This window comes from Balaenoptera borealis (assembly GCF_965194805.1).
Source record: "Balaenoptera borealis genome assembly, chromosome: 4".
NCBI classification, from domain to species: Eukaryota; Metazoa; Chordata; class Mammalia; order Artiodactyla; family Balaenopteridae; genus Balaenoptera; species Balaenoptera borealis.
In genome coordinates, this window is record NC_138861.1 from 60,710,617 (window position 1) to 60,733,521 (window position 22,905).

Below are 22,905 nucleotides of genomic sequence, written 5' to 3' on the forward strand. Positions count from 1 at the left end.
AATCCTTCTTTCACAGTAAGAGATTCTTGAAGACATAAAAAAAGTTAAGTTCTTTATTAGTAATTAATAACAGAATTTTTAGACCAGAGGAAAGACAAGCTGTGGGGATTATTTAGGCAAAGACAAGGGAATGGGTTTTGTGATAGAATTCAAAAGACAGCACAGAATTTGTTCTCTAAGAGAGGAAGATCTCCATGCTGACCTTTAAGATCAAAAATGGAAGGTGTCCAAGTACAAGACACAATGATGATTTTTAAAAATACTATTTTTACAGCAAACCTAATTCTAGCCCAAGTCATAGAAACAGAGTTAGAAAGAGCAAGGCTGGGTCCCTGGATTCCACCAAAAACCTGGGTGGTGATGGCTCATGCACGTGCAGTCTTGGCCCTCATTATAGCACCCAAGGCTGATCACGTTTCCAAAGATCTCTAGTACTAGAAAAGCCTTGCTGCATCGAGTGAGTCCAGGTACGTTCTATTCATTGGTATGGCTTCTGTCTGAGCAATACAGAGTAAGTGTGACTTGCCCTTGTTCCAAATCCTCTCTTCTCCAGGAGAAACATGACTTCCGAATAAAACATTCCTCTCCTTCCTTTCTTCACATCACACTGGTTACCCGCCTTCTCAGTGTGTTCTCTGGCACATCAGTGGAGAGAGTTGCACGGCAATTTCCTCTGTGATAATAGAGTCTTGTGATGGCAGAGTTTCCTGGGTCTCTGGTTTCATATCTGCTGCTCTTAACATAGCACTGGGCACATAGCAGAATCCACTACTAGATACAAAATTGAATTAGCAAACTATGCTCTGTTTCACTTCTGTTTGCTAAACTTATTATTCATGATCTAAGTAAAATTTTCTTCCTTATTATCCTTGTTAACAAACAAGAGTGCTTGGAAAAATGGTAAAAGGACAAAATAGCTTCATGAATTAAACACCTATTATCTGCTCGCCATTGTATTGGATACTTTATATAGTAATTTAATACATTTCTCTAAAGCCTTTGTGACGTGGGGATTATTCTTTCACCCTACACCAAGAAATGGGAGTCTTAGATCGTAGGGTACTTGTGTCTGAGGCCATACAGCAAGTTACTGGCAGAAGGAATATAATCCCCCCGCTCCCCACCCACCTGCATCTTCAGCTTAGATTGAGTGCGGGTGTTATGTGCTCCCACAGCAGGGGCTGTTTCCATCCTGCACCTATGACACTGTATGCAATTGCTTACTATCTTTCTCCCCTGCCCAACAGGACTTAAGAACCATGTCTAATTGCCTCATATTTGCATCCACAATGTCTGACACACAGTAGGATCTAATAAATATTTGTTGATAAATGAATGAGAATCCCAAACACTATGCTCTAAATGTTAAACCAAAAGAACTCTGAATATTTTCATGTATTTATCTCTTCGATGGTCATCATCTTTCATTTCAGACATTGAAATACTAAAAACCTTAAAAGTTTAGAGAACAGCCAGGATCATCAAGCCATGATCCCATGACCAACCTTCATTTCCTGGCTTCCCAGTTCCTACCACTCCCTCTCCTTAGATGTCACTGCCAAGCTTACAGCTCCAGCATAATAGCAATTTTGGCATGGAGTGGGGATGTGGGGAGAAAAGAGTCACTGTCACAGATGGCTTGGGCAGTTTTCCCCTTCTCTTAATAACAGATTTTATAAGACACCCACAACACGGCCATACACAGGCAGTGTGTACAGTGGCTAAGAATATTCTTCTGAAATTAGAGGGCTCAAATTCAAACCTTGGTTCTGGCAATTACTAGTCATATGACATTGAACAGATTTGTTTATATCCCCAAGCCTCAGGTTCCCTATCTGTAAAATGGGAATAAAAAAGGTTTACTTCATAGAGGTGTTACAGTTAAATGAGGTAATGCATTAGAAGTACCTACGACGATGTTTTTACATTGAAAACATTCAATCCCAGCTAGTAATAGCAGTAGTAGTAGTAATAGTAGTAGTAGTAGTAGAGGTCATGCGGCATGCCCACAACTCCCCATTTTCTTCCCAGTAGCATCAAGAACAGAATCTGTGAGGATTCTGCCCTCACAATTGCTATTTCAGAGTCCTGTCTTCCATAAAGTAGTAGATTTAGCCAATGAGCCAAAGATCCTGAAGGAATGAATGACTCTTGATTGTTTAATTTTGTTAACAAGTTGACACATGACAATTAGTCTTTGAGAAATAACTTTATAATGTTGTTGTTTATTGCTTGCTGCAATAACATGATCTCAGATAATGATTATAGGAGAATTTTTTACTGTGTTCTTCTCAGAAAATGAAATTCACCACAGGACAGATAGGAAGCAGGTATGTTGGTCTTCCTCTCTTTTCTCCGAAACCTGGAAAGAAAAATAGTATCTTGTGCAGCAAAAGAATATGAAATGTTATAACTTGGGTGATGGAAAGTCATGTATATAAAAAGAACTGTTAGTGGTAACTATGTTTTGCCTTTTGTAGATCCAAACCTACTCCCTGTGGAGGTCCAGGTCTCTCTTCCTGGACACTGAACATCCTTGCTATATCTACTCAATATTTTGTTCCTAAAGTTTGTGAATTCGTCTTACACAAACTGCAGGGAAGAAGAGATCCTTTATACACTTTTTTGAAATCCCTAACATATCACTTTTCTTTTATGTAAATACTGAAGCAAGAGACTCTTAGAACAGCTTTAGTGAGGCCTGTCTGCCCATCCCAACCCCCTCCTCTCCCTGTCAACATTCATAGATTCGGTTGCCTTTCCTTCCTGGTCCAGACATCTGACTGTAGTAGCAGAAGGGCAGAAGAGTGGATACCTTTAGGTATTCAGAAAACTGCTGGGACAGTAAGAGGGTGCTAGCACAAATGCAGCTGTGCCATCCCATAAGGAGTGAATGATACTCAGAGAAACATTACAGGACCAGTACTGGGGTCTGTTAGGTGTAAGGCATGGGGGATGAGCCAGAAATTGACATTGAAGCATGAGAAGTGAAAAGCCAAAATGACCAAATAAGATACCAATACATTTAACCTTTGATTGAGATAGAAGTTATTACCTTTGGTGAGTTTTACTTGATGTTTTTCAAGCAACCTGACTTTTGGCTGACAATTTTGGACCCTGAGAGAGAAAAAAAAAGAAATAAAAACACATAGGAAGACTTTTGAGAAACCTCCATACTGTTTTCCACTGTGGCTGCACCAATTTACATTCCTACCAACAGCGTATGAGGGTTTCCAAAAACTGAAAATAGAACTACCATACGACCCAGCGATGCTATTCCTGGATATGTGTCCAAAAAAAAAGCACTAATTTGAAAAGATACACGCACCCCAATGTTCATTCATATCAATGTTATTTACAATTGCCAAGATATGGAAGCAACCTAAGTGTCCATCGACAGATGAATGGATAAAGAAGATGTGGCACGTATATACAACATAATACTACTCAGAGATTAAAAAAAAAATGAAATTTTGCCATTTGCAACAATAAGAATGGACTTGGAAGGCATTATGCTTAGTGAAATGTCAGACAGAGAAAGACAAATACTGTATGATATACGCATATGTGAAATCTAAAAAATACAACAAACTAGTGAATATAACAAAAAAGAAGCAGACTCACAGATATAGAGAACAAACTAGTGGTTACCTGTGGGGAGAGGGAAGGGGGGAGGGGCAATATAGGGGTAGGGGATTCAGAAGTACAAACTATTAAATATAAAATAATCTATAAGGATATATTATACAACATGGGGAATATCGTCAGTATTCCATAATAACTATAAATGGAGCATAACCTTTAAAACTTTTGACTCACTATATTATAGACCTGTAACTTATATAATATTGTGCAGCAGCTCTACTCCAATAAAAAAAAATGAAAAGAAAAATTTAAGACATTTTTATTTGAATTTAGAGAAGCATGTTGTCTTGAGTTTTGTAAAGAAAAGTTAAACCACTCCCATGTTGTACAGGAGACAATGAACCATTTCTTCTGGTGATCTTGGAAACAGACACCCCAGCCTTTTACAAACTGCCAGGGAATTCATCTCTCCCTTTATGTGGTCTCAATACATACACTCACCCAGATAAATGCTAGATGTTACTAATACCCTCTAATGAAATCAAGCATGTTTTTCAAAAAACTAGTAGTCTGTGCCAAAAAAAATTCCCAGACTAAGCACTCACTCAGAAAAACAGAGGGCCCTCAACCAGAATGAAAGCTCTGTGTGTGTGTGTGTGTGTGTGTGTGTGTGTGTGCCTGTGAGTGTGCATGAAGCATGTGAGTGTGAACGAAGTACGTGTGTGTGCACGAGTTGTGAGTGAGTCTGGAGGGGAGTGGGTGTCACTAGGAAAGAAACAGTGGGCAAGGTGCTTCCAAGGAGTATCCACTGGGGCCGACACTCACAGGTGCCTGAGGTTCCTGGAACAAGAACCAGCAGGGGACACATCTCCTCTCATCTTCTCTGCCACCTCCTCACTTCACACACAGGTATTCTCTAGCAGGGGATGTTGGGACAAGGGCCAGGAAGGTGACACAGCCACCCCCTGAAAGACCTCATCACTTCCTGATGTCCTTCCTGCTCCCCTCCCTTTGAGACTGATACGATCTCCTTTGTAAGTCAGATTAACTATTTATTAACCAACTGGATGGTATAATTCAAGGATAATTATTACCGTCCTCATTTAAAGAAGATGAACCACAGTTCAGATTAAGTGACATGACCAAGACTGCTGGCATAGAACCTATGATTTCCTGACACCTTTTCTTACACCATGTCGTCACCAAGGAGATGGTGCCAAAACCCTGTCAGAGAGATGTCTGCATATTTAGTTGTGTAGCGATTGTGCTCTCAGGCCTCAGCCTGGGAGACATTGCAGGGAGGAAGCGGGGTCCTAAGGGGAGTTCTGGTTTCTTTTGTTTGACCAGGAATACCAGTTGGATTTCAGGGGGAAAAGAGCTGGAAGTACCTCTTCCTTGAAGCAGGCTTCAGGCCCCTGGGCCTGGCAGCACCTCTTCACCACATTCGTGAAATCCGCCAGCAATGACTGCAGCTCCACCCCTGTAAGTTCAGGCTTCAGTTTCACTAAGTTGACAAGAAACCTGTGACCCAGTGATGTTAAACAGAATTAATTAACGATTTCTTTCTGCAGCCCTCTTCTCCAAAAGGCTAGTTATAGAATCATATGTCTTAGGAATCTCCATTTGGGTGAATGTAAAAAGTTAAAATACTCCACTTTTGAAAGGATGTCCTGAAACTTTCTTGTTAAACACACAGGATGGATTCCATTATAACAATCTTTGGAGAGTTACGTAGTCATGGATGAAATTGTATAAAATATGGGAACATATAGTAAGTCTTCAATATGCACAATATTGTAGAATATGTGACTACGTTTGCTGTCTCTAGAAAATTCATGTCCAAAGCAACATCTATTCCCCCTTCCTCAATAACTGAATTCTGTTTCCACTCCACTTGATACAGACACTGCTTAATCTAAAAAAAAAAAAAAAAAAGATCTGATTCCTTGGCATTTATAGCATTGCCTGAGAAAAGAAAAGCAAAATTCGTGTTCCTTTTTGGCCTCTCTTATCTTCAGACATTAAGAGAGATTCTCAGAGCAAACATCTATGACATTCTCTCTAGAAAATCTGATTCATTATGATCCTTCTATGAGCTTTTTTATGGTTACTCTCACCCACCTTTTCAAATACAGTCTTTTGGATACTCCAATGCTCTAGCAAAGGAAAAGACTAGCTAGGTTTTAACTTATAATTGGACAGACTGGACAGTTTGACAGAAAGAACAGGATTAGAACACCAAAATCACATATCCATTACAATAAACCTCATTAATACATGATATGTCTTCCTGCTGAGAAAAAGGTGAACAGTAGAGAATGTCTGTACCTGTCTTTCTTTCTCTGGAGCTCCTCGTTATGAGCCTGACACAAGTCTGCGTGAAAGATAAATAAACCTTGAGAGGTAGATGGAGGCACATATGTCTTATCGGCTTCCAAGCCCTCAAAGCAGGACCTTCTGAAGGCAAAGTTTGTTTTACAACAGTGGTCCACAGCAGGGTTGATACTTCGATTTTCATTTATTCCACATAACTCTCCAAGAACTAAGTCCACCTATACCAATGAAAGTTGCAATGGAGTTTTGAAATACAGCTAGATGAATTGTTAGTTTGTGCTAATATCACGGTCAACTTAGAAAAACCCATGCACTTGTAACATGAAACGACGTGCAAAGAAAAGTAGAGGCTGGGGTCCTAAATGGCATTATAACAAAAATTCAAGCCATAGCAATTTAAATGCCTAGAGATTAATTCTTGTTAACATATACACAAATTTGTGATTTTGACCAGAGAGCTGCAAACAGCCAACTGAAAATGGCATCAGGACACTGTGGCCCTTAGATTTAGTCCCCTCTGGGATGTCCCCAGCATACTGTCCACCCCAGACCTAAAAAGGTACACCCAACCCAAACTGGGCTGGAAGCAGCAATTCTCTTACTGACCTGGTGGGACAAGAGAGAGAATTTATCCCATTACTTAAGATTATGAAGTTTTCTCTATCATTCTGAAACAATTCTATGATTCCAAGTGGTTTGCTCTAACAAATTGCTTCTAATATAAATAAGAAGTAATAAAGATGATTTGGAGAACCCCAAGCAAATATTTAAGACTTCTCTTTTGCTTCTCAGGATTTTGACACAGTAAGCCAAAAATAAAACTTGACCTTCCTTGCTTAACAATCTTGAAAACAATGAAGAGAGGAAGACGGATAATCACTATAAATCAATGAGTGCAAAAGCATCCTTTTTTTTTTTTTTTTTCTTTTAGGAATAGTCAGGCACATGGGCCAGGCTCACCAAATTATCAACGCAGGCAAACTCTTCACTCAGTGTACAGCAGGTGGTCAGAGCTGTCACCATTTCCTTGCCAAGAAAGGTCAGTTCTTCAGTGGAGAGCTGGGGGGCTAGCTTTGTGAGATTGATGAGGTAGCTGAAAGAACATTTGTCTGTTTGTTCTGGACAAAAGCAGGTACCCATTTTCCCTTGTCTAGCCCCCTGAAGCCCCGACCCTGCCAGGCTAGGGACAACCAACGTAAGGGCAATGCGAACCTCAGCTCTCTCATAAAGTGGTAGAGAACTGTCCCTTCACTCCCTGTGTTCCTGCACCCTGCCTCCTAGATCGCTGTGTTTCAGTTTCCTTCTAATTTCATGATAATTCAGAAACTCTCAGATTTGCCCATCCTTCTTCACCTGTGAGTATAGGAGCTCCTTGGAAGAAAATATCTTGGCTAGTATGTAAAATCCTGCTTGAAATCCCTTGAGCAGTTAATAAATATTTCGAAGGAAAAATTTAATAGATACATGTTGGAAAAGGATAATCTGAGATGGAGGAAACAAAGATATTTAATGGGTTGAGTTCTCAGATAACAGCCCAATTGCAGAAATAGTGAACATATATTTTTTAAGCTGTGTTTTGTTGTGACTTGAAGATGTTTGGTTTCAACACACAATACATTAGCATGGTAATTAATTAAGAAAATCCAGAACAAACTTCATATTATTCGTGAATGCTCACAAGAATACTTAAAAATGAATATTAAAGTGTTAAGTAAATCCAGAATTATTTTTTTACTCAATAAGAATTATTTCCTTAAATAATTCTTCCTTGGAAAATTATAACAACCTGAAGTTTTCTCCATCCCACCCCACACTCCTGAAATGGGGTAAAATCCAGAAATTCTGGGCTGGGAGTGAGAAAGACTAGTCCAAACAAAAACTAATGCATTAGAGAATCAATTTGTCCAGAATCCTGTATGTCTTCAATTTCTAACCTCATTTCTGGTAAGGGCTTAATATGACAGCTTGATGTGCCTTCTTGACTTTTATGTTTTTATTCTTTCCCAGAGTTTATGAACTTGTCATAACTAAAAGACTGAGCTAAGATTTTGACACTTTGTGGCACTCTTTATTTTATCCTGGTCACCGTCGTTAACCTACTTGTGCAAACAACTTACTGGTATTTCAAGTCATCCTTCCCCAAAATCTGAAAATGTTCACATTCTCGCTGTACTATCTTGAGGCTTTTCTCAGTTGTCTCATTGAATTTGTTTTCCTGAAAATACGAACAATCATGTTTATGAACATTTTATCTAAAATTTAATCATAAGCTTCAAGTCAACTTGTCTAATTGCTTTTTTAATTTATATAGCATTTTCAAACTCTCATTATCATATGCTATTCATTAAATTGAGGGTAGTTTTTATATATGTAAGAATTTGAATTTTTAAGTTATAGTTATAGATATGGTTTTTGCTAAATTTGAAAGCTCAAAATTTTCATTATCATTACCTTGTAGAGGTATCATTACCTTATAGAGCTTTCCAGTCTGCAAAGTGAAATTCAAATCTGATGTTGACAATGATCATATTTTTTTTTTTTTTTTAGAAAGAGGTGACAAGCTGCTTATGTTTTTTATGTATGTATTTATTTAGTTATTTATTTTGGCCGCATCACGGCATGTGGGATCTTAGTCCCCCGATCAGGGATCGAACCCGTGTTCCCTGCAGTGGAAGCCCAAGTCCTAACCAGTGGACCGCCAGGGAATTCCCAGACAATGATCATATTGATTCTCACTTTGAAGTGGCCAGAGAAGTTATCTGGCCCTATGAAGTCAAGTGGCTTGCCTAGAATCACCCAGTGAGTAAGTATTGCTACAGAACATTTTTAATCATGTGTATCTTTTTTATATCTTCTTTTTCATCACTTAGAATTGGAACTTAAAGCCTCCAATAATTGTCTTCAAATATTTGACAAACTCTCTCTCACGTGGCATAAAATTGGACATCTACTAAGTGACCACTAGAGAGAAAACTACACACCAGTGGATGAATGCTGTGGGACGAATTGTGTCTCCATATAATAAAGAGAATTTTCTAGCACTATGATTCATTTAAGGGTCAGGAACAGACCTCCTTGTTAGGGACAGCGGTAGAGCTGGATAAAACTTAAGTCTTCTTACTTCTTGCTCAAATATGAATGGGTGTAAACTGGCATTTTTGGCAAGTGGAGGTAATTTTTTAAGTAAAGCAAAAGCAACACTTATCAAATGAATGAGAAACAAATCAAAAATGACAAATAATTAATTTCTATAATACACAAAAAGTGCATATGAACTGATATTTAAAAATGCTAATTTCAACAGAAAAATGGGTAAAAGACATGAACAAATTGTTCACAGGAAATTTATAACTACAGTAGCTAAAATCATATGGGAAAAGTTTAACTTCATTAAAAAATTAATTAAATTTTTAAAACATGCTCACTATTTAGCAAAGTTAATTTCTATGTGCAATGTTGGTGAAGGTGTAGGTAAAATGAGCATTTTCAAGCACTGTTATAGAACTATATGGTGGTAATAACTTTCTAGATAGTAACCTGGCCATTTGTATCAAATATTTTTTATTTTAAAGTCTATATAATTTGACCTAATAATTTTCCTTCTGATAATCTGTCTTAAGAAAATAACCATAAATATGAATAAAGATGAATGGAATGAGATACTTAGGGTCACCTACAAATAAAAATTTTAAAAAGCTAAATAAATGTCCAAAATCTCAAACGTACAGTATGAGAGAATTTAAATCAATTATTATGATGGAATACCGTCATGTAAAATAAAGTACATTTTTTAAAGTCTGTTTAATCACATAAAATGTTTTTTATGCCAATAAATAAAAACAGATCCAAAGTTTTCTTAAGAAAGTATTATTCCAATCTTATTTTTAAACACACATATAAATATATTCATATATGCAGAGAAAAGATGAAAAAATGTTAATTATAGCTATTTCTTGGTGACAGAATCAGAAAATTTTTATTTTTTTCTTTGTAAATTTTGATACTTTCTTAATCAGCTTTAATAATCATTTATTACTTTCACTATAACAAAAAACTGAATTGGCCGAAGAAACTACAGAGTACATAAATAAAAATATAAATGTTTAATGGGAAGAATTTTTTGCATCAACACACAGGATTTGTAGTTCAAAACATTATGAGTAACCCAAACCGATGATGTTGGTCTTCCCAATGATCAACTTACCAGAGTGAAACTTTGATAGTTTTTAAATGTTTGTTGTTTTATTTTGTTTACTTAATTCTCTGAGCCTACTAGGATGGAACTTACCGCATGTCTGTAACAGTCTGGAGGGTTTTTCGTGTTGCAACACTCTCTCAGGAGATCCTCATACACTCCAGCAATTCTTAACAACTCTGGTGTGGACAGTTCTGGATGTCTCCTTGAGTATTGATAAAGAAACCTGCGATGTGTAAAATATTTTGTATATTAGAACTTCGAGGAAGAGCAAAACACCAAATCCTGCTATCTTTTACTCTAGAGAGATCTTCTAATACTGAGTCTGTCTTCAAATGCTAAGTTCCTCCTCTGGTTTGGTCAGGGAATGATTTAAGAGGACATTTTGACAACAGGAGATCATTTTACAAAGGTTCTCTTCCATATTATGCTTTAAACTAACAATCCTTTTACTTGGAGGGATAGAATGATTAAAGGTATTTAGCATTCATTGTTAGAATGATTTAATCCATAAAGCATCAGAAATAGTAGATCATGCCACCAATACTTTAGAAAATACATATCGAGTATAATTCTGTTGGAAAATGCATTCAGACCTCCATCTTGAGATGGTGGGAATATGGATTTCTCCCCACCCCTGGTGCCAACTTGGGGAGAGATTGTGGAGCAGCCTTTGCTCATTCCTTCATCCTGACACTTGTCAAATATGGGAATAATCACTCCTGCCACCCTAAGTCATTGCGAAGGTTTCCATGGCCTCGGTGAAGTATATGTGGGTGTGATTTAGGGAGAAAGTGAGAAAGGGAGAGAGAAGAGGCTAACAGTTATTAAGCCCTTAGTAGGTGCGAGGCACTGGATCAAGCCTTGTGCATAGGAGACCAAGATAGGCTTCCTACCCTTTATAAAACACTTTCTCATTTAACTTCACTTAACCCTCAAGATAAGTACTATTTTATAGCTGAAAAAACTAAGTCTCAGACCAGTTAAGCACCTGGCTGTTAATAGAAGTATAAAATTTGAACCTAGGTCCCATAGGATGCCTACTTCATTCTTGTTTAAACCAAGCTGACTCTCTTCTCAAAAGAGAGGTGTTTTCTTTAACTACCTCGACTGTGCTGTTTCCAATCTTCTTCATAAAAGTATCTTCTCTATTCATTCAAATTAAGTAAAAATGGTCTATGTTTTGAGAGAGCAGTACCTCACAAGAGTTTTCCGAGTCCAAGGAACTTTTTTTAATCTCTTTTTGTTTTGCAACCTTTTTCTCTTGATTAATCTTGGTTTTTCTGACATCATCTCTCCTGCTTCCCCACCTGCTTTCTCAATCCCATTTGTGGGATACATTCCCATATCCTAAAGCAGTGGTGTTTAACCTTCAGAGAATCAAGTGTTCCCCTTACTATCTCACGTAAGCCGTGGACCTTTCTCCAGGAACAAAATTATACCTAAAAACACACCACCAAAATATTGCAAACAAAAACCCCTGGGAGCCGACCCTAGCCTGGCAGATCCACTGAGGTCTTGCATCAAATGTTTGCATCCAGAAAAACTGCACCTGAAACATTTCTGGCTCAGCATGTTCATTGCTGCTCTATCATTTCTCCCCAGGCTTCAAACCCTATTTTAGTTGTCATAGTGATGGTGATGGAGATGATGAGGATGAGGACGAGGATGAAAATTGCTTCCATTTAGCAAGCATATGTCAGGTACAAGTGAAACGCATTGCATCTATCATTTAGATTAATTTGACTTAGTGTCCATGACTCATGAGAAGCAATAGAGCGCAGTGGTTATAAGAGCAGGGGACTTAACCTCTGTGCCTCAGTTTCCTTGTCTGTAAAATGAGGATAATAAAAGTGTTCTAACCTCAGAAGGTCGTTCTGAAAATTAAATTGGTTAATAGATGGGAAGCACTGAAAATTTGGTGAGTATTCAATAACCTGTATCTTCAATCCAGACCTCCTTCCAGAATTCCAGGTTCATATATAAAATTATCTTGTGACATTTCCAATTAATTACCTCACAGGCACCTCAAAGTCAAGGTGGTCAGATTCAAGCATATTCTCTTTCCCACAAAACGTTCCCCCATACTTCCCATCTCATTGAGTCTGAAAACTACTTACCAACCACCTAAGTCCCAAACTGGGATTCATTCCAGATGAAGTTTCTAAAAAACAAAAGTGATTTTGTCCTTCCTTATTCTTCAGTGAAAACCCTTCAGTGGCATCTCATTACTTAGCATGCCTGTATGATCTGACCCATCTACCTCTCACTACCCTCCTCTCTCACTGCAGAAACCCTATTCACAACCACATATACACCAAGCAGTTTTACACTTCTATCCGTGCTCTACTCCTTCTATCCAGATTACTAAAATTTCTTCCAGTACCTCCTCCCCATCAAGCCTTTCCATGGTCCCCAGGGACTTCCTCCCCTGTCCCCACATTACCTATCATCTGCTATCAGAAATCAAAGAGCATTTCTTGTACTCATTTATTTATGAGGCTATCTCTTCTCACATCACAATTCTTATTGATGAAAGCTTACTGGGGATAAGAACCCTGTCTAACCTAGTAAAGTCCCTGGATTATATTTTATTACCAAAATATTTGGAATGAACGAATATTCTTATATGAATTTTATATATGATTACCTAAAATACAGAGAGGTTAACTTTTGTCCCACTGACTCAACCAGGACTCAAATCTAGTCCTTTTGGCTCCAAGTCAACTAGTCTTCCCCTGAACAGCTGGGCAGCTGTGTAGGGGGAGGGACGGCAGGGGAGGGCAGAGCATGGCAGGTAAGCCTGCAACTTCTCAGGCCAGACCTCCTGGGGTCTAATCCCTACTCTGTCATATTTTAGCTGTGAAACTTGAACAAGTTACTTAACTTCTTTGTACCTCAGTTTGCTCATCTGAAAATTGAGAGAAATCACACTTATTTTACATGACTGTATGAGAATTAAAATAAATAATCCATATAAAGTACTCAGCCCATTGTCTGGCACATATCAAGTACTCAATAAATGTTAGCCATCACATCATGACACAGTTGCATTTTCTTAAAATCATGTAAAAAGACTATAATCGATAGCCATGACTCTTAAAATTATGAGACCCAATACTTATGTGATTTAAATGATCCCTATTCCTTCCACCCAAGTTAGCCAAAATAGGTCAAATCCAAAGTTTCTATTTGCCTGATAAATGTCAATATAGAGTTATGTTACTCGGCCATGAAGTTCTCTTGGTCAGCATCTCGTTCCTCACACACATTTTCGCTTTCAGTAAACTTTGCTTCTCTTAGGGGTAAGTTGTTTGGTCTATCATCTTTATTTGAGTAAATTATGCACTCGCCGCGCTCTGGTATTTTCTTTTCACAGCACTCTTTGATTTTGCTGGAGATGGAATCTTGTTTTGAACAAATATGGCTCATGACCTTGCTCTGTATCAAATAAGAATGGGAAATGACTTTATTTTCATAATATCTTCAGGGCTGGATTTTCCTTCAAAACTCAAAGCAAAATCAACCATGTGCATAACATCTGGACTTGTTTCATCAGCTAATTTGATAGATAATTAAATTTTGTATTGATTGAATACAATGAACTTTCATACTAAGGCAAGCTTTATTTCTCAGGATTTTAGATGATATAATTATGAAAAATAGACTCATAAGTTTACATTCATTGTTAAGTATTAATCTTTTAAATACTTTACCCCTACTCCACTGGTGTATCGGCATTTTAAATTCTGAATGCTGTTTCTTTCCCATAAGAGTTCATCTGTACTTTAATGAGGGCCACCAAAGACATGTTACTGTAATATCTATAATCCTAGATTTCTTCTCTTATGGCCTGAAACCACATTGCCAGGTATATAGTAGAAACTCAAGAAATATTTGATAAGCGAATGAAAGAATGGTAAACAAATGAACCACTACAGCAACTGCCAGATGAAGGCTTCTCAAACATAAGGAGATATTCTGCTCATTGTTGCCATTTTCCTAAGGATATTATTCATTTGAAGCTGTTCAAATTATCAAATAATGTACAAAATAGTAAACCCTACTCTCTCCCCTCTCCCTACTCTCCCTACCCAATTCTGACCTCCATATAAAGTTATGGGAATAAGGGAGAGGGTGAAGCTATCTTGCTTACACATTAGTTGGATAATTTTTTAAAAGCTAGTCTAGCCTCTAGTCCTCTCTCCATACCCTCCAGAATTAGGCTGTACATTCCTCCTACTCTCTGTCCTAGCGTCCCATGAACTACATTGAGTTCTGTCAAAGCACCAGGCTATTCCAGACTCTCTGACTTTGCCCAAGCTGTTCACCAGCCTGGAATCTTCTTCTGGGGAACACTGAGGATATGGAATGAGATGAAGCTCTAGGCTGAGGTGAGAAATGGAAAGGAGGCTGGCACCATGTTTCCAGCAAACCTCCTAGAACCAGGGAGCCCGTCTTTGCAAACATATATACGTTTCACCTAAGGCCATCATCATTCTAGGCAACACATCTCTTATTGTCTGAGAATTAATTTCTATTTTGAATAAATTACAATTCTATTCTTCTTATTTCTACATAAAACCATCAAAGAAAAGGATATTAAGAATATAATATGATCCCTTAGTCTCAGCTCCAAACTTCACGGAAAAATCTTCAATTATATCCTTTCAGTACATTAATATTATAAAACCAACATCCCCATAAACAATCAAACAGTACAAAAGTAAATAGCGAGTGAGATTGCTTTTCATTGAAATACAGTTAAGGGCAAAATAATTCTTGGTGATATCTACTGTCCGCTACTTGAAATAAAATGTACATATCTTCATATTCTAAAATTCAAGTTGTCTAATTAACATGATGTTTCCTTGTGAATTTAAAACAGAAAGACGAATTAAAAGTCACTAAGAAAAAGCCTAATTTCAACTAAGAAGTCGGGATATTTTTAATGAAATTGTGTTACCCTCGTATGCATGAACATCTTCAACTAGGTCAACAATATATTTACCAGTATATGTCATTAGAGAATCACTTTAAAGACTAGAGTAAGAGTTATTTTAAATTAACTTATTTACCTATCTGAAAGACTGTTCCTAAATAGCCTGAAGAAACTCAGAGGAAGCAGCTCTTAAAAACATAAAGATGAATCATTTTCTGAGCTTTACTGTTAATTTCTAATATAACTAAAGAGTATTTGCAATATTAAAGAAAACTTTAGTCTGGCCTAAATTAATGTCCGCAAATTCTAAATTCCTGGAGTTTATGTCATGTGCATTTAGCCATATAAAATAGAATCTTCTGAGTAATCTAAAAACAATCCCATGTATAAAAAGTTCCAAAGTTTTATCTGGTCTTATTTGTTAACATTTTATTTTTTATTTTATTTATTTTATGTTGTTATTTAACAATTTATTTTTTGTTGAAGTATAGGTGATTTACAATGTTGTGTTAGTTTCAGGTGTACAGCAAAATGATTCAGTTATATATATAACTGAATATATATGTATATAAAAGAATATATATATATTCTTTTTTCAGATTCTTTTCCATTATAAGCTATTACAAGATACTGAATATAGTTCCCTGTGCTATACAGGAGGTCCTTGTTGTTTATCTATTTTATATACAGTAGTGTTATCTGTTAATCCCAACCAATTTATCAACATTCTGATTTTATTGTGATGAGTAGCCACACATTAGGGCAACTTCAAAATAAAATATAGCCACCCCCAAAATCACTATTTTTACTTGGTTTTATAGAATATTTACCCTGCCATGGATGCACTGCACAACATCCCCTTCACAGCATCCATCATATTTGGAAGAAACATCTTCTAGGAGGGAGATAAGTTCCTTAAATTCAATCTTGGGGAATTTTTGACTAAGTACAGCAATGTTTCTGGAAATAGAATTGATAAACCACTAAAACAACTTGAACAACACGTAAGGCAAGAGGGAGCTCTTTGCTAATACAGTATAAATAGCTGCAGTAAGCATGTGGTACCCTTGTTTTTTTCACTGATGGCTTTACCAATATTTATACATTGCATGGCCCACATGATCATTTTGAAAATCCTAGGTTGATATTTTGAGTCCCAGATCAGGACTGGGAAAAAAAGGGCCTGAGAGATGTGCCCTCTTCCATAATTGTTATAGCAAAACACTTCTTTTAAGGACCAAAATTTCTTGTTGTGAGCCCATGGCTGGCATAGGTTATTCATCACAGAATCCTTTCCTGCTGATCTATTTGAAATCTCAGAATTTTTCACAAAACATTGCACTAGCATCATTGCTAGTTGGCTAGGGTAAGCATGTAAAATAAAATTTATCCCTAGAGGGTAGTCTCCTAGTCACTAAAGTCAAAGATGGATGGATAAGTCATGTCTAAAACACTTGAATGTTTTAAAACTCAGGTTCAGAACTCCTAGACCCACTCAGATTCCCAACTAACCAAAAACTAACTCAGAAGTAGTCCTCTTTCTCTCTGGGGTCTCCCCACCTTGCAGGTCTTCTCTCAACCGGACCTAATGTCCTGGTCTGAGTAATCCACCCAGACTGAGCCCCACCTCAAAACCCTTGAGGAACTAGGAAGAGTATAAATAAAAAGTCATCAATGATTTAACAAAAATGGGACTTACACAAGAAAATACAAGTAGAAACAAAATACTTATTATGAAACTCACATAGATTTTAAGATTTGTGGTCCAAATTTCATAAGTGACCCACAGACATTTTTTTGATAAGAAGATAATGCTTTTAAATATTGTATGAAAGTTTCTGCCTGAAGGATAAAGAGAAATTCTGTTGAAGCAAGAACAAAATCCCACTATTCTCTTATTTCTTAACCACATGTCAACCAAACAATTCCAAACTTTGCTCAGAAACAGAAAATTATGGGGTTTTTATCTCAGGAAATGTACATATCAAAATATAAATTTGTGGCTTATTATAAAGGTGGGGCCAGTCTTCCCAGTGACTGAATTATACTTGATGGGAAGATGAGTGGTGAAGAGTGCTGTGAGCTTGTCCATCTCTACCAGGATGATTCAGTTTTATGGGTAGTCAAAAGAGGACTTTAAAAGAGTTTAAAAGTAGTCAAAAGAGGACTTGTCCAAGATAGAAGATAAAATGTCATTTTTACCCTGGTTATTTACTCACTAGCATTTCCTTCCAATTCACAAGGAAGACAAAGCCAGAAGAGAGACCCTAGAAATGGGCAATTGTCTTTCAAGGGTCTCAGGTAATAAGAAATTTAGATCAGTAGCAGGTGGCCAATGGGTTGAAAACCCAGTAAAAGTGACAAGAGAATGGTTTTTAAATGGTAAACAACTCTTTTGCTATAATTTAATTTTAAGTAAAGATCTACAGTTTGGGATGAATCCTCGTCCTTTTAAGAAAACAAATGTAATACCCACCTTTGTTCTAAAGCAGTTAGCTTTTTCTTGTTCTTCACAACATATTTTAGTCATCTCCTCAAAACGAGCAGCAGCAGTAAGAAGTGTAGGGACAAAAACAAAGGGGTTCCTTCTGGAAACTTCGTAGATATAACTATAAAAGAAAAAAGGAAGGAAGGAGGGAAAGAAAACAACAGGAAGGTAATGAAAGAATGGTAGACAAGGGAAGGAAAAGAGAAGATTTAAAAAGACGAGAAGAACAAGTTGTGAAAGTAAAGGTGAGAGGAAGAAGGATTTCCCATTACTGAAGGCTTCAATGGAAGGCAGCGTTATCGAGTTTCCAATAAAAGGTGTATCACTGAAGTTGCCAACTCCCAAAGAGGAATGATGATTGCCATTCTAATCATGAACACGGGGCTCTGGCTATTCTTTTTCTTCCCCTATCATGCCAGATGGTCGGCAGCTCTCCTTTTCAGGTTCAAAGAACAGCTACCTATACACACTCCATCCAAGATTCCGAGATCATAATCACTTATGTTCAAACAAGCTTTGTGGTTTAAGCTTTCCAGAAAAAGTCTCTGCTTCTACAACTACTGAACTACTGAAAACAGATTTTTGCTAAACATCCATTGATGTATTGTTTACCCTTAGTAAAAGCTATAACTCTCCATTGAAAGACTATATTATTTCCTCCAGTAGAACTTTGGTGCCATGCACACCCTTCAGTTCTGGGGCTCATCCCATTAGAAAATACACGTCACAATGAAAGGATCTTGAAAGCAGGTTTCATATATTGTTCATCTCCTCAGCAATGACCACAGAATCTGACACACAAATGCATGTTGAATGAACTAAATGATTAAGAAACCCAGCTATGTTCCTTTGGAAGAGATATTGGATTTAGCCTAAGAGTAATTCTTCAATTAAATCATTTTTCTACTAAAATTAAACTTACTTGTTTAGAAAAGATTCTCTGTTATTTTTATAAGTCTGGCATTTCTCTTCAGGATCCAGAGTAGGGAGAGGAGGCAAAAATCCTACATCAGCTTTCTTATTATGGAGGAAACAATGTTTTCTTTCAAAGTCAGCCTTATGGCAGCAGTGTGAAAAATTATGCTTTTGTGGCAGTCCCTCCATAGCACATATATTTTCCAGTAAAACATCATTCTGGACAACAGAAAAGTAAAAGACATTTTTTATTCATTGTGACATTTTTCAACCTTCTGAGATGACACAGTGGAGACAATGAGTGGTGAGTGTCACCCTTTGCGAAAAAGATTCCCAAATTTTCCCAATATTACCAGAAGAGCATCTTTACCCACACCCTTGACAACCATCCCACACTTTGGGAAGTTTTCTCTATCCTATCCTGAGGCCCTTCAACCTCTGCCTATTTCTTTACTGCCTACATTTCTCTTACATAATGGCTTTTTTCCTTCTCTTCCAAGGTGACAGGGTCAGAGTGTAATGTGTTGGTGAAGTATTTAGTGGTAATGTTTAGTAATAGTTTTCTAGAGATGTAGATGGTGACTCTATTGGGAGGAGGCCAAGAAGAGGGGGTGTGACAGCAGAGTACATATTGAGAGAGGCAGGGAAGGAAGGTACCTCTACTTCCGTGCGCTTTGCCAGGCTATTGCCTGTCTTCCTGCCTGTATACTTACAGCGTGGACTGCAAGCTCATAACCAAGTCCTCCTGTACATCATTACACAGAATTGCATCTCCTAGGAAAGTGCCTTACCCTAAATACTAAAGTCAGGCAAAATAAAAATGAGGGGCCCAGGGACTTCCCTGGTGGCACAGTGGTTAAGAATCTGCCTGCCGATGCAGGGGACACAGGTTCCATCCCTCGTCTGGGAAGATCCCACATGCCACGGAGCAACAAAGCCTGTGTGCCACAACTACTGAGCCTGCACCTCACAACTACTGAAGCCCACGTGCCTAGAGCCCATGCTCTGCAACAAGAGAAGCCACCGCAATGAGAAGCCCGCTCACAGCAATGAAGAGTAGCCCCCGCTCGCCACAACTAGAGAAAGGCCACGTGCAGCAACGAAGACCCAACACAGCCAAACAAAAAAAATAATTAATTAATTAATTTTTTTTTAAAAAGTGAGGGGCCCAGATTTCTCCTTCCTGACGCCGAGAGATGATGCTTTTAGAAATCTAAGATCTGCATTACTCACCTCCCTCACCATGATTTCTGCTATGAGCCGTTCCTATATTAATTGTTTCTCTGGGTTATAGATAAAATTAAAATATATATTTTGAACAGAGACTCTCATTCTGCCCCAAAAACCACATTTGAGTGGTGATTTAGTAGAGATGGCGGAAAATAGCACTCCTCAGGCCCCTGTACGTTTCAGCTTTTTTAGTTTCCTTCTGGAGACATAAGCTTTTGACCACTATGTTGGTACATGAAACTAACTCTTCCTCATTCTCAAGTTGGCTTCAAGGTCCAAATTCATTCAGGTGGAGGAAGAATTCGTTATTGGAATCTTGTAATGAGACTAGCCAGATACTCATTGTTGTGGGTTGAAAAATGTCCCCCAAAAAGTTATGTTCAATTCCTAATCCCCATGCCTGTGTATGGGACTTTATTTGGAAATAGGGTCTCAGCAGATAGAGCCAAGTTATTGAGAGGGTCTTATCCAATGTGACTGCTGTCATTATAAGGCAAGGAGAAGAAACTCAGAGAGAAGATGGCCATGTTATGACAGAGGCAGAGATGGGAGCGAGGTAATTATAAGTCAAAGAATGCTGAGGATTGCTGGTTATCACAAGAAGTTAAGAGAAAAGCATTCAACAAATTCTCCCCTAGAGCCTCTGCAGGGAGCACACCCTACAACACCTTGATTTTAGGCATCTGGCCTCCAGAATTGTAAGAGAATGAATTTCTGTTGTTTTTTTTTAAAAAGATTTTTTAATTAAAAACTAAAAATGAGGGCCATAGAGCATCTTTCTTTTTATATTTCCAAGGCAAAAATTCTCTCAGTGTTGACAAATAAGCTTGTTTGTTTAGGAAATGCAAACAATTTACTTACAGCTACTTTTGAACACTCTGGGAGTGTCATGTCAGCCAAGCATTTATCTCTGTATTCTGTCATGGCTTTTACCAACATTTCTACTTCTTCAAAGGATGCCTCCTGAATATATTGAGCAAATGCAATGATGGTGCTGCAACAGTCCACACAGAGTACACAATGATGACCTGCAGAATTTCGATTTATGTCCAACCAAAAACTCATAGGAACACCCACTTGCAGACTAACCTCAGGAAATTATCAAAGTGTGAAGGCTATAAGTTTTACAACTTCTTGACAATTCAATTGCCTCATCTGAATTTTATGATTAACACTGTATTTATTTTTTGATATGGTTTATATTTAATTACATAACTTTTGAGAAGAATTAACATTTCTGGAAGGTACCAGATAAGCTTATAGTAAACACCATCATCATCAAAATGAGTTTAGAGAAACTCACATATATCCAATATTATCCTCTATAAATTTCTGGGTGATACTGACATCATCTGAAAAGCAAAGATATTTAGGTTATTATATATCCTGGTATTTTAACATTTTCCCAATAAAAAACTGTATGTGATAAATTTATAAAGTATAAAATAGATAACTGATGGTAGAAAATAATTTTGGCATATTTAACATGAAGAAGAGACATCATATGAACCAAATATTAGATCTTAATCACAGTTGATTACGTGCTCAAAAAATATTCATTAAGTTGAATTGACTTGAATTAATCTCACACTGACCAGACTTTAGATTTACTACTGATGGCTCCCCAGCCACAAATGTCAAATACAAGCACCATTTCCCCACTAAGTGTCACATATGACTAGAAAAGTAGTATGTGTGTTCATTGTTAAGTGATATAATGCTACAACTGTGCCCAACAAGAGATACCAGAGCTTGCTGGTGGTAGTACAGATTGTAGTGTTAGTCAGACACAGATATTTAAGTGTTCTCTGAACTAGTCTAAAATCATTGATTCCCTCCCAGTGAGCATACACTTATCAGAGCACATTTATATTTGTTCACATAGACTATTTTCATGCAGTCCTTACTTTTGCAAAGCATTGTGCTGGATACTGTGAGGCAATCAATGATGACTAAAACATCTCCCCCTGGACCTTGGGTTCCTAAGTACTTTCATAGTGCAGGTGACTCATGAACATGACTATAATCCACTGTAGAATCTATATGACATTCTAAAGTAATGTGGGTAAGTATATGACAGGAATGCTTTATGATCTCTGGGTGAGGAACCAGAAAAGGAGTATAGGAGGAGGTGCATATGAGTTGAGTCTGAAAAAAATGTACAAGATTTCAGCTAGCTGAGAAATAAGGAAACTCATATTTCTATGTGGAGAGAATGGTGTGAGTAAAAGCACAAAGGTAAGAAATCCTGGGATGTCTTGGGGGAAAGTCAATTAATCCACTTTGATGAAAAAGTGGGTCATAAAGAAGACTAATGGAACCTAAGATAGAAAGAAACTGGGTCCAAATTATGTAGATCTTTCATATAAAGCTGAGGAGTTTGGGCTCCAACTGGAAGCCATGAAGAGCCACTGAAAATGTTTATATAGAACAGTAATATCATCATTTCTATATGCTAAGAAATACCAGGCAGGTAGTGGTATGTCTGATATGCTGGGATCTCCCACAGTGCCTGACAAATAGAAAGTGACGAGGACTGTTTGTCAAATAGATGGATGGAAGAATGAATGGATGAGGTGGAAAAAGGCAAGAAGCCCATTAGGAGACTTTTGCAATTATCCTATTGAGAAATCAGCAGGACATGAATTTTGGTAGGAGTAATGGAAGTGCAAAGGAAAACATGAATGCAAAAGATATTGGAGACAAAAATCAACAGGATTTTTTAGTAAGTTGTTACAGGGGCAAAGGATAAGGAAAACTCAAGAATGACTACCCTTCTTCAAGCCCGGTAACTGGGCTCACTAGCAGACACTGTAGGGGGTACCAAATTAAGACACAATCCACATCTTCAGGGCCATGGCAACACTTACAGCACCTTGGTGCGAGGTACAAAAATATGCTCCTTTCAGGCCAGAGGGATTACAAAAAGACACCTCTGAACAGATGAAGTTCAAAATGTTCCCCCTTTGAGCAGAAGAAATATAAAAGTCACCTTTTCCTCCAGGCTGACACTGCATCAGCCAGGCTTGGGGAGATTTACAAACTGTACAGTTGGAAGAAACAAGGTCCTGCATACTCTTATGGTGTTTACCACCTAGTTGGGAGATACATTGAACAACCAAAGGCTCCAGAAAAATCTTAACTCATATCTAATGTTCCACTGTTACCATACACTATACACATCTGCAAGAAATACTAATATTTTCAAATCCAAAT

The 22,905-nt window shown here is 37.6% G+C and overlaps 1 protein-coding gene across 2 annotated transcripts; it reads right to left on the minus strand.

The window, feature by feature from the left end:
• Positions 1-39: 39 nt before the first annotated feature.
• On the minus strand, positions 40-22,893 carry AFM (afamin). Of its 2 annotated transcripts, XM_082390225.1 has the most exons (14): positions 20,993-22,893; positions 20,551-20,683; positions 18,467-18,678; positions 17,533-17,665; positions 16,801-16,898; positions 15,887-16,016; positions 13,341-13,555; positions 10,208-10,340; positions 8,037-8,134; positions 6,880-7,012; positions 5,914-6,137; positions 4,974-5,106; positions 3,056-3,117; positions 40-2,362 (listed from the first exon to the last, which is right to left on the minus strand). In XM_082390225.1, the coding sequence occupies exons 2-13, from the start codon at positions 20,626-20,628 to the stop codon at positions 3,082-3,084; spliced, it is 1,623 nt and encodes a 540-aa protein (XP_082246351.1). In that variant the 5' UTR covers positions 20,629-20,683; positions 20,993-22,893; the 3' UTR covers positions 40-2,362; positions 3,056-3,081. The 2 variants fall into 2 exon arrangements, with proteins under 2 accessions (XP_082246351.1, XP_082246352.1); XM_082390226.1 differs by lacking the exon at positions 20,551-20,683 and having other exon boundaries at positions 20,993-22,892.
• Between the last annotated feature and the right edge of the window lie 12 nt (positions 22,894-22,905).

Coding starts and splice junctions, on each gene's coding strand:
- AFM (XM_082390225.1), bottom strand. CDS start 20,628: ATGTTGGTAAAAGCCATGACAGAATACAGAGATAAATGCTTGGCTGAC. Junction 18,679..20,550: donor CAGAGTGTTCAAAAGTAGCT/GTAAGTAAATTG, acceptor TCTGTTGTCCAG/AATGATGTTTTACTGGAAAA. Junction 8,135..10,207: donor CAGACTGTTACAGACATGCG/GTAAGTTCCATC, acceptor TCGTATTTTCAG/GAAAACAAATTCAATGAGAC.